This window comes from Ceratotherium simum, chromosome 11 (assembly GCF_057802395.1).
Source record: "Ceratotherium simum simum isolate JZ-2026a chromosome 11, ASM5780239v1, whole genome shotgun sequence".
Taxonomy (NCBI): Eukaryota; Metazoa; Chordata; class Mammalia; order Perissodactyla; family Rhinocerotidae; genus Ceratotherium; species Ceratotherium simum.
In genome coordinates this window covers 7650053-7668169 of record NC_141910.1, presented here as the reverse complement: position 1 = coordinate 7668169, position 18117 = coordinate 7650053, and the positions used below count along the sequence as shown (strand labels likewise).

Genomic DNA, 18117 nt, shown 5'->3' with positions numbered 1-18117 from the left:
AGTTAAAATAGATCTGATTTATAGCACAGTAGAGGGAAGCACAATGTGCTCTCAGAGCAGGAGTGGATCTGAGCAGATCAAGAACTGATGACTGAGCTGAGTCTCAAAGGATAACTGAGAGAAAGTCAAGTAAAGAAAGCAGGGAAGGAGCTTTCCTATAGATGGAGTGACAATGCGCAAGGGCTTAGAGGCAACACAGAATGTGGAAAGTTTGGAGAACAGCTAACATTTCACTAAGTCTAGAGTTTCACAAAGACTTAAGATGGAAGGTGGATGAATGCTGAGTAGTAAGTCTATACTGGTGGACTTTATCCTGAGGCAATGGAAGTCATCAAAGCCTTTTCAACAGAGAGTGACATGATGTAATTTACATTTTGGAAAAACCACTAAGACTGTAGAATAGAGGAGGGATTAGAAGGGGCTAAGACTGAGGGCAACATGACCAGTCGTGAGGCTGTTTCAACAATATAAGGAAGAAATGATGAGAGTCTTGATTGAGGCAGTTGTGATAAAGAAAAAAAAAGTGATGTTTGTGAAATATTGGAGATAGAATTGATTAGAGTTGATGTAGGAGTTAAGAGAAAGGAAAGGAATCAAAAATAACTGCTACGTTTCTGACAGGGCTTGAAAGATAGTGGTTTTACTTATTGACATGTAAATTCAGGAGCTGGACCAATTTGAGGTGAAAGATGATGAGTTCACTTTTAAGCATGTTGATTTTGAAGTGTTTGAAAACCTAGTAATAGTTGCCTATAGGAGACTGGAACACAGGCAGGAGCCCTGAGCTAGAGAAATAGATTTGGGAGTTTTCAGCATAATGTAAACAAACCACTGACATGAATGAGACCACCCAGAGACTGGGTGTAGAGCAGGGAGAGACAAGGGACAAGGATGGAATTCAAGGTACTAACATAAAGGGCATGGGTGTAGAAGAGGAGGCCACCAAGAAGACTAAGAACAGGATGCCAAGAGGGTAGAGGAAGACCAGGAGAGAGTGATGTCTTTGAAGCCAACGAAAGAGAACAGTGTTAATATTGTCAAATACTGCTGAGAGGTCAAATAAGATAAGAACTGAAAAGGAGCCACTGGATATTTTGAGGTGATATATTTATTTATTTTTATTTAGATAAGGAATATGTAATCATTATGTAAGTTGAATATATATATATATATATATGTATACACACACATATATAAATATATGAGGTGAAAAATATATGCAGTTATGTGTAACTTAAGAATTTCCCCAAATCTCACCACCCAGCATAACTACTGTTAAAATTTTGATGTATATCTTTCCAGACTTTTTCTATATGCAAATATATTCTCTATATCTAGATATATATCTATATATAACAAAATGAATTCCTCCTAAAAAATATGAGACAGTGCATGAATTTGCTTGTCATTCTTGCCCAGAGATCATGATAATCTTCTCCACATCTTTCCAATTTTAGTATGTAAGTTGGCAAAGCACATGATGTCCATTGAATTAAGCAACCAGGAGAGGATTTGTAACTTTGCAAGGCTAATTTCAGTGGAATGCTGAGGGCAGTAGCCAGATTGTTGTGGGATGGGGAATGGGAGGTAGTGAGGAAACAGAACGAACATTATAGGCCACCCTTTCAAGAAGCCAGGCTGTGAAGGGAAGTATAGTATGTCAAGAGAGGAGTAGGATGGAGAGGGTTGTGTTTTTTGTGTTATCATTTTTTAGTTGGACAAGACTTTCCATTGACTAGAAGGAGCCAGAAAAGGAGGATAAATTGAGGATACAAAGAGTCTGTGACTGATGGCGTGAGGCCTTAGGAAGCAGGAAAGGATGGGGTGTAGGAAAGCAGAAACAAGCCCCATCTTCCAATAAGGTAATTGGGAAGGAGGTAAGGGTGGAAAAAGATACTAATAAGTTTGTGGATGGTCACCTGAGGTGATTCTGGTCACCTTGGAATGAAGATGGTTGATACTCACATGTATTCAGTTATTTGATGAAGGGTTTGTGAACTTGCATAAAACAAGGAACTGCCCTATTGGATCAGATCCATTATCTGTTCACTTGCATCTTGAGAGTGGTGCCAAGAGATGCCTATTAGAAAGGTATAGTCTTCTCTGACAAACGGAAAGGTCAGGAACAGCCCCAAATGCTGTAGTTACCTGAAATAATCCATTAGGGATTTATTATCCACATACTTCTGTGAAGCTACTTGAAGCTGTGTATTTTCTTAACTTGTCTGCCCCCTGAGACTTCCTACCTGAGAAGGAAAGTATTTAACCCAGGGAAGTTGCGTTGTATGTTGAGGGAAAAACACAGATTTGGAATAAATCCTGGTTGAATTCCATTAACCTTGGGCAAGTGACTTAACATCCTTGTGCTTTAGTTCCCTTATCTGTAAAATTGAGATGCAATCATATTGACCTCAAAGCAATGAGAAGATAGCATAAGGTGATGTATGTAAAGTGCCTGAACAGCAACTGCTCAGAGTGAGTGGCAGCATGCACTGGTCTCCTCGTGCATTACATTTCACTTGTCACTCTCCATGATCAAGGGCTCTCATTCACTCCAGCATATCAGGGTTTGATGATAGGTACATAAAACTGTTAATAATGATAACAGACTTTGGCCAGTGACCAGGAGTGTTCAGTGAAATCTTTGCTGTTGTGAAATGTAAATATCATGAACTTAATGGAAAGGACTACTCCCTTGGAATGTACAGACTTAACAGTTCCATTTGCATTTCCTAAATGCCATGGTACGTTTTATTTCTGTATTTACAAAAGCATATCACCTGAGGTATTTTTTGGCTCATAAGCACAAAATTAAATGCCACAGATGGCCAAAAAGAAACTTGGGTTATGGTTTCTGTTTTTCATGTATGATTTTCTATATCCACAAGCTTATAAGGTGATTTACCAGGAGGCATATATGCTGAGTACTACTGGTGCTGAAATATCAATCCTCACTATAGAAGACTTCTAAGCAAATGCAATTGCTGTAATGTGTTATGACTTTTCAAGGCTGGTAATTCAGTTGAAAGGGGCAGGGGTAACTATGCAGATGAATTATCTTCGTTCACTGTAACCACCATCAGATGCACAGCAGTACCTGGTTATGTTAGACCTGGTGAATAAGCTGCTATAAGATGGGAAACTGAAAGAGACAGGGGAATTAGGCTGAAATCATTCCTCTATGAGTTTCTGCAACTTAATTCCTTATTAACTCACAAGCACATGTGTGAATTTAACTTTGACTTCTAAAATAATAACCCACTAGAGCTTGCTTAAAAAATACAAGTCCTGAAGTACTAATTAAGTATTCTTATAATCACTTAACAGTTTAAAATAGCTCTTACCTAAATATCCGCATTTATTTCTTTATATCATGTCTTAATATTATGATTACTTTGTCTTCTTGACTCTCCGTCGTGGGGTTACTTGAATGCTTTTTCATAATCTTACTCATTTTTGGTTTCAGCATTTTTCTGGCAGCAATTCAAAAGGGCATTGAGTATTTCCCCTAATTCTGTTGCAAAAAGTACTGCATATTGCTCCATCAATACATGCAAAATTTGGAGGTGCTGTTGGTTGCCTCTCTATCACCTGATCTAAGTGCCCAGTTGAAATGGAAAGATAATGGCCCTACAGATTCCCATCCCAAGCTGAGCTCACTCTCTGAGCACTCCTTTCTTGGTGAATGGTTCCTGTTTTTACAATTTGATGAGTCAGAGCAAGTCTCATCCCACCAATCAGCATTAAGCAAGTCTGATACACCTTGATGTTTCCCACAGCACCATGTACACATTGGGTGGTTAGCACATATACTTTGCATGAGTGAATGGATGGATAAAAGAAAGAAGGAAGGAAGAATGGGGGCCTGTGGGATTTGACTACTTTGCTAAAATATTGAAGGCATTCTGAGGGAGGAAAACCACTTTTTGGCTTTTTTTTTTTTCCCCCAAAGCCCCAGTAGATAGTTGTATGTCGTAGTTGTACATCCTTCTAGTTGCTGTATGTGGGACGCGGCCTCAGCATGGCCCGACAAGCATTGCGTCGGTGTGCACCCAGGATCTGAACCCCGGGCCGCCAGTAGCGGAGCGCGCGCACTTAACTGCTAAGCCATGGGGCCAGCCCCACTTTTTGGTTTTTTTGGTCATGTAAGTGGCATCTAAAATGGTACATTCTGAGTTGAAAACTCTTTTCTGCAGAAGAGCATTGGTATTGTATTTTAACTATAGTCATTGTATGTGTGATTGTGAGACTTGAACTTGGCAAAAAATCAAGTTCACGAGTACTCCTAACATTTTTACTAAATGCCCAACACTATGCTAATCATTGTGAAGGAGGCAGAGTCCCTGTCCCTAAGTGTATGAGAGAGGACAAAACTTATATAAAACAAATAGAGAGCAACACAGGCAATTTGTATTTAAATTAAATATTACGTAGCAGTCATTCTAATTACATGGAATACCGTTGGAATTCATAGAAAGGAAAAGTCACTGAGCCTTGGGGACGAAAGGCCATTTGGGTCAATGAGGAGAAGGAAGATGTCTTGCGGACCAATTTGCAGAACTCGTACAATCCTTTGCAAAAAGTTCCTCATGTAGAACTTGGCAGTGAATCAAATGTCAGAGCAGACCTCACTAGTTTGATGAAGGAAGCCCTGAGAGTACTTTTTTCTTGAACAAAACTGACACCTGGTTTTAAAACATAATAACTAAAAACTAGTAATCCACTTAAAATAATAACTGAAACTATATATTTTTTAAAATATGTAAATAAAAAGAAACCTGAATATGAATTGTTCTCTAAACAATACCAAAATATCATTTGTTTTTGGGTGTCTAGTAAGTACTGAACAAAGAATATGTCTAAAAATATGTCTGAAGATATTTTAAAAACTATTACTCTCTAGGAAATGGACTCCACTATTGAAAATAATAAAAATTGATACTTGAAAAAAATTAGATAAATATTTGGATTTTATTTTATATGTGCATACTTAATCAAATATTTACAAAAGACCTAGACCCAACATCCTATTACATTCTATGGATCATAGAAAAGAAGTAAAAACTTGATTTGTGCACTAATGAGTTTATAATCAAGTGGGTTATGTAAAACTAATGTCAATTTCTTAACAATAAGCCAGTTAAGAAAAAAGTAAGATTCACTGTTACTGACTATAAATCCAGTAGCAATTTAGGGGTTATGGAGAAGATGCAGCATGAGGATATCAATATTTGGATGTTGGAAGATGAGAAGGAACGTGTTCCAGGTGGGGGCTTTGGGAAGGGGTATGAATCATGTGTTATAATGTGGTGCAAACCTGATTGGAGTAGAAGACTTATGTGAAAGAAATAAGATCCCATAGACAAACCATAGTGAGAAAGTGGAGTGCCAGCCTTGTCACAAAGAGGACTTGTGACTTGGAGAAGAGAGTTAAGTAGTCGTTTTGGTCCCCTAGAAAAGGAATGTTTCAGATGATTAGTTTGGAGTAAATTATACAGCAAGACTAAAGATAAGGAGAGCAGTTTGGTGGTTATTTTGCTCTAATCTGAATATGAAATGTTGAGAGTCTGGTGAAGATTAGAGTTACATAATCATTGCATATGGAATTCTAATTTGCAGGAGGTTAGAAGAACACAGAGTAAATTAATTGCCAAAGAAGCTGTGTTCCTTTTAAATAATTTGAAGTTACTTTTGGGCTATAAAGATAATTCTTCAAAATATGTTATCTGAAACATTAACAGTTCTTACTTTTAGTTTTTGAAATCTACTGCCCAAATCTGAATCGCAGTGTTAATGAAGGATAAAAAACAGGTACAACAATGTTAACCTTTGGTCAGGTATATTTTGTTCAGAAAAACTGAGTTTTTGTTGGAACTTTGGAAACCTAACGTAGCGTATAGTGTAAGCACTGCCTACCTGGATATCACATATGTTCACACCCAAATGGAAAACAAGCCATAATTTAGGAGTAGATTGAGTCTGTTTATGCTCCAAAATGAATTTAAATGGTGAGACTGTGAATGTAGTGAACAGCAAGAGAATTAATTTGAAAGATACTAACTTTCACTTTGAATTTCAGATTACTGGCTTTCTATTAGCATACTCTAGGAGTAGTGAATTTCTATTAAGATGGCACATAGTTTTAAATTTTATGAGTATGCTATTGTAAGTATAAAAACCCATTTCAGTGAGATATGGATGTGGTTATTTCTTTTTTAATCAGCAAGCTCTAGGCTATATATTATTAGTCTAAACTTATCATCCTGCAAGTCTTGAGGCTGTGGATCTTTCTTCGCATATTCCCCTTTTTGGTGAAATTTTGTTTATGTTGATAGAAGAAATAAGAGGCTCTGAAGAAGATAATAGTTTGATATTTATTTAATGTGTGTTTTAAAAAAAATATTAAAGTATTCTTTAGTAGGCATTTATGCTTAGACATGAAATGTTATTACAGCCTTTTAAAATAATTAGAATGATATTTTTGTTCAGCAGCGTTTCTTTGGATGTTTTGTTGAAAGGTATAGGTTTACCGTAAATAGAGGTCTTGCAAATATTGTCATACTTGAGGATAGTGTTAAACGTTGCTTTAACAGAAGAGATAACTGCCCCGCCCTCTTCCTCTGCAAATAGCAAAGAACAGTTAGAAATTACATATCACTTCAATTTTGAATAAAAATGGTGAAAGATCCTATAATCACAGCAGCGACTTTCATCTTGGGTCACTTTTAGGTTCACTGAGCTGGGGCTTTGAATGGTTATTCTGCAGAGGACAGGGATGAGTGATATGCTGCCTCCTTCTAGTCAAAGTAAAAGGAAATAAGCTTAAATTGAGCAAAGTTAATGGAGGAAAATAAGAAGCAGAACTTTCACATAGCGAGGCCACTAGGCCAGACCATTTCTATACCCAGTGTACCACCAGGAAGAGTACTGAATATCTGTCTCCCCTGCCTCCATTTAGAACTGGTTCTGTTGCAGTGGAGTATATTCTGGTGGGAATCAGGGTGCCTTTTACTCTCTAGGGGTATTTGAAGGATAATCAAATGCCTCCTTCTTTGTTTTTGTTTCTCAACTTCTACTCTTGCCTGTGATACATACATACACACATACTCTCCTCACCTCCAGGAATAGGGGTGCCTTACCATAGGGTGCCTGGATTAGAGGTACCTTCCTTTATCAACAACAGAAAATTAGAATTACTACTGTATTTCAAATAGTGTATTTGGAAGACTTATTTTTGTAGCCCTCAAATAACTTCAAATTATTTTAGGAGCACAGTTTCTTTGGAAACATTTATTCTCTATTAAGCAAGTATTTCTTGACTTTCATTTCTGCTTCCAGTAAACTGAGGGGTGTGACTGTATCCCTCTGTTACTTTACATTCTTCACAGCGATGACTAATTCAGCAGTGATTCTACCAAAAAAGGGTTTCCCAGGGGAGCTCTTGGAACTTTGGGGGAGATTTGGGGTTGGTGCATATATGGTTTGAAAAACTTGTGTGATTCTGGTATGGCATTCCACTTCCCCACTGAGAATCACTTCAAGGCATTGGATTCCCTAAAAAGCATAAATACCTTTCAGAAAGTATAATAATTATTACAGTATAATTGTAATAATAACAGCAGTGTTATTATTACTGGTCCCAAGGTCTCTACAGAGATGTCCCATATCTTCCTGATCACTGCTTCCCTGCTGCCACGCATGGCCAAGGTCTGGTTACAACAGTGGTTCTCCAAGTATGGTTCCTGGGCCATCAGCATTATCTAGGAAATTGTTATAAAAGCAAAAAACAAACAAACAAATTCTCAGACCTAATGACTTCGAAACTCTCTGGGTGGGTCCCAGCAGTTTGTGTATGAACACACTGTCTGGGTGATTGTGATGTACACAAAAATTTGAGAGCCACCTGTATTAGTTTCCTATTGCTGCCATAAAAATTCGCCACAAACTTAGCAGCTGAAAGCAACACAAATTTATTATCTCATAGTCTCAGAAGGTCAGAAGCCTGGATGGACTTGCCTGGGTCCTCTGCTTAGCATCTCACAATGTGGTTTCTGCTTAGCTGAAACCAAGGTGTTGACTGGGCTGTGTTCCTTACTGGAGGCTCTGGGGAAGAATTCGCTTCCAGCCTCATTCAGGCTTTGGGGTGCATTCAGTACCTGGTGGTTGTAGAGCTGAGGTCTCTGTTGCCTTGCTGGCTGTGTCATCCAAGGCCTGCTCTTAGCTCCTGGAACCTACCCACTTTTCTCTTCATGCTTTCCATGTGGCCACCTCTAGCAACAGTAGGTCGAGTCCCTCTCACACTTTGAGTCCCTCTGCCTTCCTCTTCTGTCCCACTTGACATCCTTGTCTGCTGCATCTCTATGACTGCCTCTTTTACCCACAGCTAGGAAAAAGCTGTTTTTAAGGACCCAACTTTACACTGGGCCTACCTGGATAATCCAGGATCATCTCCCTATTTTAAGGTCCAGTGATTATTACCCTTAATTTTATCTGCAGAGTCCCCTTTACCATGTAATGTAACATATTCACAAGTGTAACACAACGGGGCCAAGGTTATGGGGGCCAAAATTCTGTTTAATGGCATAACTCATCATAGGGTCTTTCTCTTGGCTTTCCAAGGTGCTGCGTTGCTCACTAGCTGGCCCAGCCTTACCAGCAGCATACCATTCTCGCCACATGGGACCAAAGGTGGCTGCAAGAAACTGAATTCAGGACCTGCCCTGTCTCACCAGGAAGTGAAACCACAGTTTCCATAAGCCCCATAGGTGTATCAGAGCACCTGCCATTTGTGTCTCCCTTATCTTGTCTAACATTCCTTTGTGTCCTTCCTCTTCCCTGCCTTTCTCACTCTCCAGAAGAGGCCGGCGCCTAGTTTTTCCATTCCTGGCCATATCTCTATCTTCCTCCCATGGTTTAGAAGGGCCATGGGGATGCTGGCATAAGCCTAAGCCTTGGAATTCTTTTTTAGAAGCAGTAAAGCATAGTCGTTATGAGTACAGACTCTAAAGCCAGGCAGTTTAGGTACAAATTTTGTAACCTTGGGCAACTTTCTTAACTGTTTCATACCTCAGTTTCCCTATCTATTAATAGGAGATAATAATAATGCCAGGTCATTAGCCAGTATTCTTATTACTCATGGAAGAAACAGTATGGTTCAGAGTTTCCAGGCTTGATTCTGAAATGCTGAAGAAATTTAGAAAAATCTCTCACTTTTTCATATCTCTCACTTTCTCAGCAAAGCTTTGTTTTTAAGCACCTTGCCTTACAGGATCTCCATTGGCCCCTACCCCAGTGGATGTCTTGAACTGGCTTAGTTGATTGTCACACAGACAACATTACAAAGAAGTAAAACCATCACTTTTTGCATATGCACCTATTTCATTGACTTTTAGGACAAATCCACAAATTATATAAGGTTATTACCATCCTTTTTTTTTTACAAATGATGAAACTGAAGCTTAAGTTAAGTAACTGACTCAACAGCTTACGTGTGGAGATAGGTGAATAAACCCGCTATTAGTCATTAACTTCTGAATTTGCCTGTCAACAAAAGCTAGCCTTCATCAGGGGCCGGCCCGGTGGCGCAAGCGGTTGGGTGCGCGCGCTCCGCTGCGGCGGCCCAGGGTTCGCTGGTTCGGATCCCGGGCGCACACCGATGCACTGCTTGGCAAGCCATGCTGTGGCGGCGTCCCATATAAAGTGGAGGAAGATGGGCACAGATGTTAGCCCAGGGCCGTCTTCCTCAGCAAAAAAAGAGGAGGATTGGCGGATGTTAGCACAGGGCTGATCTCCTCACAAAAAAAAAAAAAAAAAAAGCTAGCCTTCATCTAATAAAGACTCACAGAGTTTGTTTACGGTACTGCTCAGTATTGGTGAAGAGAAAAATTTGTGAAGAGAATCTGAAGCTAGAGCTCGATGGAGGGAAGGAGGTTTGGGTGGCCTCTTGGGCAACTAGAAAGCTTCCTGGACCATCACTTTACAAAAGAACAGTAGAAGGAGTGGTGAGAACGCAGAAAGGTGAGGCAGAGGGTTCAAAAGACATTTTCCGGGAACATGTGGAAAGAGGAATTTCTGCAGTGAATTATGCACTGCATTAACATATTTGTTATTTGAAGGCATTCCTTGGGATAGCCAACCTCGAGAGATTTTCTGTATATCAGGACACTGTCCAAGGAAACAAGACACTTGACCCTTGGCTGCTCATAAGGGAGCTTGTTTACTCTGGCTTGTCTTTTTGTCAGGCTTTGCTTGTTCTGTTGTGAGTAACAAATGGCTGCTAGCATCCTGACCCATGCTTCTTCCTTACCCTGATGGAGAGTCTGAAATATCTAAGGTATTACCATGTAGGCCGTGTTAGCACGTTTCCTGGGTATGCAGTTTGATACTTTTCAAGAAGGAAATCTTCTCAGAGATTAAATAAATTGCTAAGAGCTTGTTCTTGGGTTTGTAAAATTGTGATGTATAGAAGAAGACAACCTTGTTGCCTTTTATTATTTACAACCCTTGTGTTTCACTCTTTCACTGTGTCCAGTCAATATTCTAAGTCTCCCTACCAAAAGCAAGTAAAATGACTGTCTTTTTCCTTTGAATTTAAATCATTGAAAAAAATTTATTTGCTTTACATAGAATCACTTTTGTGGGCAAAACAGACTGCATTAATTGTACAGATGTATTGTGTAGATTTGAGTCAATGTGTCATTCCATTCTTAGAAAAATGAAAGGCTGGTGTGACTACACACTTCATTTGTTCTCTTCTCATTTGAGTCAATTTGGTTGTTCTACACAGAGGAGTGTCAATCTGGATCTCTCTTTTTAATGGGTGCTTCCTTATTCCTCCTATGGATAATTTCAAAAAAAGATACTTAAATTTTGGAAAATAATAGCAATAACAATATTAACTAATATTTCCAGAAATGTTTTCTTTCCACTGTTATTTAATCCTCACAATAACCCTATAAAATAGTTATCCTAATTTTTTGTCATGAGGAAACTGAGGCTCGGAAAGGGTAGGTAATTTGGACAACATCTCAGAGTTGATAAATTGTAGGGCTTCAATTCAAATAAAAGTCTGTTTGCCACCATTCTGTTAGCTATTGCTGAATAGCAGTTAATGACAAAATCTCAGTGACATACAATAGCCAGCATTTATGTTTTGGTCCTTTGTCTGTGGTTTGATGGGGAGTTGGCTGACCAGACTTGGCTCAGCTGCGCTTGGCTCCAGCTACAGCTTGGATTCAGGTTTGCTCTATATGTCTTTCTTCCTTTTGTGGACCAGTGGGCTATACATGACTATCGTGGCAGAAGGTGGAAACACAAGAGGACAAGACTGACGAAGCAAGCACATTTTGAAGGTCTACTCACATCATATTTCCTAATGTTCCATTGGCCAAAGCCCAATATCGATGGGGTGGGAAGTATTCTTTTCTCATGGAGTTGAGGGATAGAGGAGGGACTAACTATTTATTTACTGAATAATCATCCAATCGACCTTAAAAGCCTATGTGTTTTCTTTGCCCTTCAGAATGTACAAATATTGAAAGTACAAGTAGGATGACATTCTTGGTTGAGAGTCAGCCATCTTGTGTTTGCTTGTCATGGGTGCCACATACAAAACTGTCATTCCTACTTACTGACTACAGTTGCCCCATTTGTTTGCTCTAGAGGATGTTTGACTCTTTTTCTCTTCTCTATCATTTTATTACTAGCACTGGAGGCGAAGATCATCAATAGGTGAATCTTGAAGACTATAGTTATGATCATTAACCTGGAATAGAATCAGTTTTTTTTGTTTTTATGCAATTTCAAGGTTTTGATGGAGAAATGTTTTTAATACAAGGTCTAGTACATACAGCAGAAAGCAATCAAGTGTGCCCAAAATAGGAGGACACAAACTTCTAGAAACAACAGATTATAAGGATTATACCAGCTCAAATATTGTAGCCAAAGAAGCTTCTTACCTTCCTCTGCCTCATGCTCAATAGCTGACTTGAAGCCAAGATGCTCCTCAGAGCCAATTCAATGGGAATCTTAGATATCAACATCCTGGGTTTAGAGGTTGAGATTTTGCAGTCCCCCTGACTTACCTTTGGTGCTTGCTATTTTGGGTATTAAACCAAATTGTGAAAATAAGTGGAGTAGAGACAGAATTCCTAGTTTTAATCCAAATCATATCAAAAACTGCATGACTGGTAAAAGAGCATTTAAAGTTTTCCCCTTCAACAAATTAATACCATATAACCTTTTTTGGCTTTTGCTAGTAAATTTCACCCGTGTCACAAGAAGTGGTGGAAAAGATTGATTCCCAAAGGAATAAATTAAGTCAAGTGATATGCCTGGTAACGCTTGTTCTTTCATTTTTAGATTTATGAGGCCTCTGTGACCTTCAGGACTCAAGGCTTGGTCTAACTTTGCTTCTTCGCTCACAGTTGGCTTGGGATCTTTGTTCAACATCTCCCACTGCTGCTTTATGCATGCCAAATTAGTGTCTCTGGTGCGATTGTCCCAGCATTTTGGTTTCTCACCTCTGCATTTTTTGAGTGTCATTTCTTTACAGTTATGCCTTGGAGCATCCATAAAAGATTTTGTGTGCCTTCCTTGGTCCACCAGTTTCTATGCTCAAGCATGCCAAATAACGGCAATTCTCTACACAGTCTCACTCAGTACCTTTCACTATCATGTTAATATGACTTCACTACTGGTTATCCAGCTTTCCTACAGGACTTTCTTGTGCATCATTATTATGTCACTTATTATTCCATCAGAGCTTAAAAAAGGTTTTCAGGGAACTTCTCCAGAAACTTACAATAACTATGTCATAAATGCTGGCCCAATATCACTTAGGTAGATCTGGTTTCAGTAGGGATGAAGCTCTTCTGTGTATGTAGAAAGCATCTGGCATCTTCATCCTTCCACAGTACAAGAAGGTATGCTGCCCAGCAGCAGAATTCCGTGCATGTCAGAGCTGCTATGTGGCATTTGGTGGTGTGAATGGGAAATGTGTAAAGTGTTTTTAGATTTTTGGAGGATAGATAGCATTTCAGTGCCAAATTTTGTTGTTGTAAAGAAACCCAAACCTCAATCGGTCTTATGGTTGGATTACTATGCTTAGTTTATTTAAAACATGGCATTTGGAGAAAGGTAAAATACCAGCACACTGTGTCTTCACCATTTTTTTTTCCTGAAGCAAATTTGTTGGGTCTATTTGCAAAAGGATTAGCTGTAAGAGAGCAGTAAAGAGGCATGCACCTGTTGTGATCAGCCTTCTTTGTGGTGTTAATTCTAATAAAAATAATCATCTGCATTGATTTATAAGGATGGAATTGAGTGGGGACATTGATTCAAAAGAAGAGAACAGCTGTGAACAGTTTGATTTATGGTGGTATTAAAGCAAATGATTCAGATTCAGTTTGTACAATCTAAGGTTGCTTGTCCAGTGGTTAGTTGTCAAAATACATTCAGCAAAGAGCAGCCAATTTCTTGTTGAGAAGCACACCCCTGATAGAATGTATAATTTATTTTATTGAGGCCAGGACCATATTGTGTGCTTGATATGTGGGTGGCTGCTACCTGCACATCAGAGGTTCTTAGGTAGGAGAGGATTGCTTTAGAATGAAATAAGCTTTTCAGACACTAATTTTATGGGACATGAGTGTAAATGCAGTGATTAATCAGAGAGCGTTTTCAGAACTGTTGCCACTCAGTTTGTAGGATACCTTTCCTATTTAAGAGAATGAAACTCAGCTGCCACAGGGAGTATAATACCCTCAGTGATCAGTTATGATGTGAAGAAAACAAGGTAGCCTTTTGTTATGACATGGGGTTCCTCACCTGGTGATCATGATGGATTTACTCTGCTTCCTGAAAGTTTGTTGATCTCCCCAGACTGACTTTGGTGTCCTTTCCTCAGTTCTCCCATAGCCTGCTCTGTATTATTTGATCACATGTGTCACACCAAAGTGTAGTTGTTGCCTACCTTGGCTTTCTCTACTTTGAAACTATAAGGTACTCATGGGCAAGGTCCAGCTCTTTCCCAGCATATAGCAGATGGGTATGTGTACTAAATATTGAGTGAGTGAAATATTTCAGTGTCAGCTGGGTCCCAAGAGTTTGTCTAATGTATACAGGTATCCTCAGGGACTCTCAGTTTTTAATGTGATTCCAACATCACCACCTCCCACAGTTCTGGGTCTGATTTCCCCATTCCTAATGATGATGATGTTGGGCCAGACAGATGATCTTCAAGTATGTTCTAAGTTTTGGTGATTTATTCATTTAGAACCCTCAAGGTAATGGATTATTTCAGTGATCATTATTTCTAACTGATAATATGTGTTTCTGTAGGGAGAATGACTTCGGCAACTTCACCTATCATTTTAAAATGGGACCCCAAAAGTTTGGAAATCCGGACACTAACAGTGGAGAGGCTTTTGGAGCCACTTGTTACACAGGTAAGGGATACTTTGAAACACTTTGTTACATGTGTATGTTCCTATTATGATTATGTCCTGACTCTCCAAATAACTTAGAAATCCTTAAGAGTGAATAAATCACGCTTTGATGCTGATTACTGAATATATATTACTGCCTGAACTATGGACAGTTTTATTGCCCAATGAGATTTGTGTGCCTTTTAAAAAACTCTTCATATGATTTTTGAAATTAAGTTGATGAGATAATTAAAGAGGGGGCATTGGTGAGGGGGCTCTCATTTGCAGTAATGGACTCAAAGTCTAAATAAACCATTCCTAGCTCACTTTCAGATGCTAATGCACAGTTAGGAAGAACTGTATTGACTGTTTAAGAGCAAAGTATATTTATTGAATTACTTTTTCTTTAGTTTACAAGGGAGAATTCATCCTGTTGGAATGATGAAATGTTCCATTTTTTTGTTGTCACAGTTGTCACATTTCTACAAGGTGACTGTCAACAGAAAAACATATCCTCAGGATTTTTAAGTTTTGAAAGTTAATTTTTTGTGTCTTTTAAAAGATATTCTTTGATATATTGACTAAGAATTTCATAGAATATGAAAATTCAAGATTTTTATGGTATATTTGTAGAGAAATATTATACCATAAGTAGAGGCCCTTCATATTGGTTTCCTATAGATGCTATAGCAAATTACCATAAACTTAGTGGCTTAAAGCGTCACAAATTTATTCTCTTATGGTTCTGGGGATCAGAAGTCCTAAAGTCAAGGTATTGGCAGAGCTGCATTCCTTCTAGCGGCTCTGGCAGAAAATCATTTCCTTGCATTTTCCATCTTCTAGAGGCCAGTTCCCTTCTTTGGCCCCTTCCTCCATACTCAAAGCCAGCAATGTAGCATCTTCAAATCTCTCTCTGGACTCTGGCCTCTGTTCTTATCCTCATATCTCCTTCTGCCTCCCTCTTATAAGGACCATCATGATTACATTGAGCCCACTCAAATACTCCAGAATAATCTCATAATCTCAAGATCTTTAACCAAATCACATCTGAAAAGTCTCTTTTGCCATTTAAGGTAACATAGTCAGTTTCCAGGGATTTAGGACATGGACATCTTTAGAAGTCATTATTTAGCTTACTGCAGTCTGCCTTCCGGCCATGCTTCCCCCCAATTTCACATCCTTCCTACATGCAAAACACATCCGCCAAGTTCCCAGATCCCGAAAAGTCTCAACCGATTATAGTATCATCTCAATTCCAAAATCTCATCTAAAATTTGTCAGCTGAAAAATTCCAAATCTCATCATCTAAATCATCTATATTAGGTATGGGTAAGGTTCTGATTATAATCCATCCTTTAGCAAAATTCCTCTCTGTCTGTGTACGTGTGAAACTAGAAAACAAATTGTGTGCTTCCAAAATGCATTGGTGGGACAAGCATAAGATAACAGTTATAAACATTTCCATTTAAAAAGTGAGAAAGTGGAAGGAAAAAAGGTTTACCAGTCTTAAGCAATTTAGGAATAATCCAACTGGGGAAGCTCCATCAGATTTCAAAGCCTGGTAATAAACCTCTGTGGCTTGAGGCTCTGCCTTCTGGGCCTGGTTCTTCACTCTAAGATTCATTATTCCTTTTTCATGAAGGGTAGCACATAGTTTCAGTTAAGTATTTTTATCAGCCCATTTCCTAACTGTAGAATTTTGAAAGTCCAACAGCCTTTTTGAATTTCATCCTTTCAGTCTAAACTGATAGTGTTTCTACTGATATAACATTCTAAAGAAACTTGTGGTTCTCCTTTGTATATCTCTGGGATTCTCATTATTAGAAAACAGGCTACTTTGCAGATCTTTCCTGGATAATTCCATCTCCATCCATCTCTGCTGAAATGGCTGAGGGGATCCATGAGTCACATGCCCATTCTCTTCAACAACTCTCTGTGTAACTGAATATTCTGAGGTTTTAATCCTTCCAAGGCACTAGCCAAAGGTTATCCGGACAACAATTGGCTTTCTCTCTAAAGCATGCTTTCCTGAAAGTGAGTGTTCTAATTTTAGTGCCTTTTGCAATCTGCATAGGCTGAGAATTTTCCAAATCATCAAGTCCTGGTTCCTTTTAGCTTAACAGTTCTTCCCTCAATTTATTTCTTTCTTCTCATGTTTTACTGTAAGCAGGAAGAAGAAACTAGGTCGCTCCTTCAACACTTTGAGTGGAAATCTCCTCAGCTAAATATTCAAGTTCATCACTTACAATTCTGATTTCCACATAATTGTAGGAGATAATTCAGCTAAGCTTTCTGCCACTTTATAACAAAGATTCCCTTTCTTCCGATTTCCTATAACATGTTCCTCATTTCCTTCTGCACCCTCACCAGCATCTCCTTCAATGTCCATATTTCTGCTAACAGTCTGTTTATAATGATTTAGATATTCTCTAAGATGATATAGGCTTTCTTTACCATACTCCACACTTCCTTCTGAGTCCTTTTTAGCAGGACCTTTAACATCCATATTTTTACTAACAATCTGTTCAAGGCAATCTAGGACTTTTCTATCATGCTTCTCAAAATTTTTCCGGCCTCTGTCCATTATCAATTCCAAAGCCACTTCCACATTTTTAGCTATTTTTTATAATAGTACCCTACTTCCCAGAACCAAAATCTGTATGTTTCCAGTTGCTACTATAACAAATCATCACAATCTTAGTAGCTTAAGACAACACAAGCTTATTATCACATAGTTCTAGGGGTCAGAAGTCCTAAAATCAACTTGTTAATAGGGCTGTGTTCCTTAAGACCTCCCGTTTTTAGCATCTGGGATGCACCTGCATTTCTTGCTTGTGGTACTTTCCTCCATCTTTAAAGCCAGCGGCACAGCACCTTCAAATCTTTCTCTCTGACTTCAGCTTCTACCATCACATCTCCTCCTCTGACTCTAACCCTCCTGCCTCTCTCTTATGAGGACCCTAATGATTACATTGGGACCACGCAGATAGTCTAAGATGATCTCTCCATCTTGAGATCTTTAACCTAATCACATCTATAAAGTCCCTTTTGCCTTTGAGGTAACACATTCACAAGTTCTGGGGATTAGGAAGTAGACATCTTTGTATTTAGTTGTTGAAACATTTTGTTAGGTTTATGCACATTTTCCATTTGGTCATGATTCTTGTAAGCTCTATAAAAATTTCTTCAAGAAATACCTAATACTGATAGGCTCTTAGATTTGGGAGTTTGTTGGCTACTCAGATTGTGGTCTATGGACTAAGGCTGATCCATGAATTGTTTGTTATTGATCTGCAATAAGCACAAAAATTGAGAGTAAGTGTTTTGGAAATTTTATGGCAATTTTATAGAGTAATTTTATGTTTGTTGAATCTAATAATAAAATTTGGATTTGTATTTTTTATCTTTTAAATTTTTTAAATTATTCATTTCATTGTATTTTACAAAAGCTTTAGTTTGTGAGCTATTGGAATAACAAAAATATGGCCTTTCGTCATGAATACCTGGAGAAAAACTAGTTTAGGAGATATTTTGGAGTCAGAACAATCTGGTCTGAAATGTAGTTCTGTCAGCTCAGTGAAAAGCAGACTACCTTTTCCTAGCCTTGGAATTTTCACTTCAGATTACATATCAATATATTTAATCCTTATTATACAAATTAAGTGAAACACAATAATTAGAACATAGTGCC

The 18117-nt window shown here is 38.5% G+C and overlaps 1 protein-coding gene and 1 non-coding gene across 9 annotated transcripts in view; one reads left to right on the top strand and one right to left on the bottom strand.

Moving 5' to 3' along the window:
- The window catches only part of CTNNA2 (catenin alpha 2), a 1067853-nt gene that overhangs the window by 125026 nt on the left and 924710 nt on the right, over positions 1-18117 (top strand). For all 8 annotated transcript variants that reach the window (XM_014792722.2, XM_087436505.1, XM_087436499.1 and 5 more), the window contains one exon: positions 14341-14447. In XM_014792722.2, coding sequence (XP_014648208.2) covers positions 14378-14447 — 70 coding nt within the window. In that variant the 5' untranslated portion in view covers positions 14341-14377. The remainder of the gene's footprint in view (positions 1-14340; positions 14448-18117) is intronic.
- Positions 1375-1479, bottom strand: LOC147915909 (U6 spliceosomal RNA). The gene has a single exon (XR_015553707.1). It is a non-coding gene; the product is annotated as a U6 spliceosomal RNA (small nuclear RNA).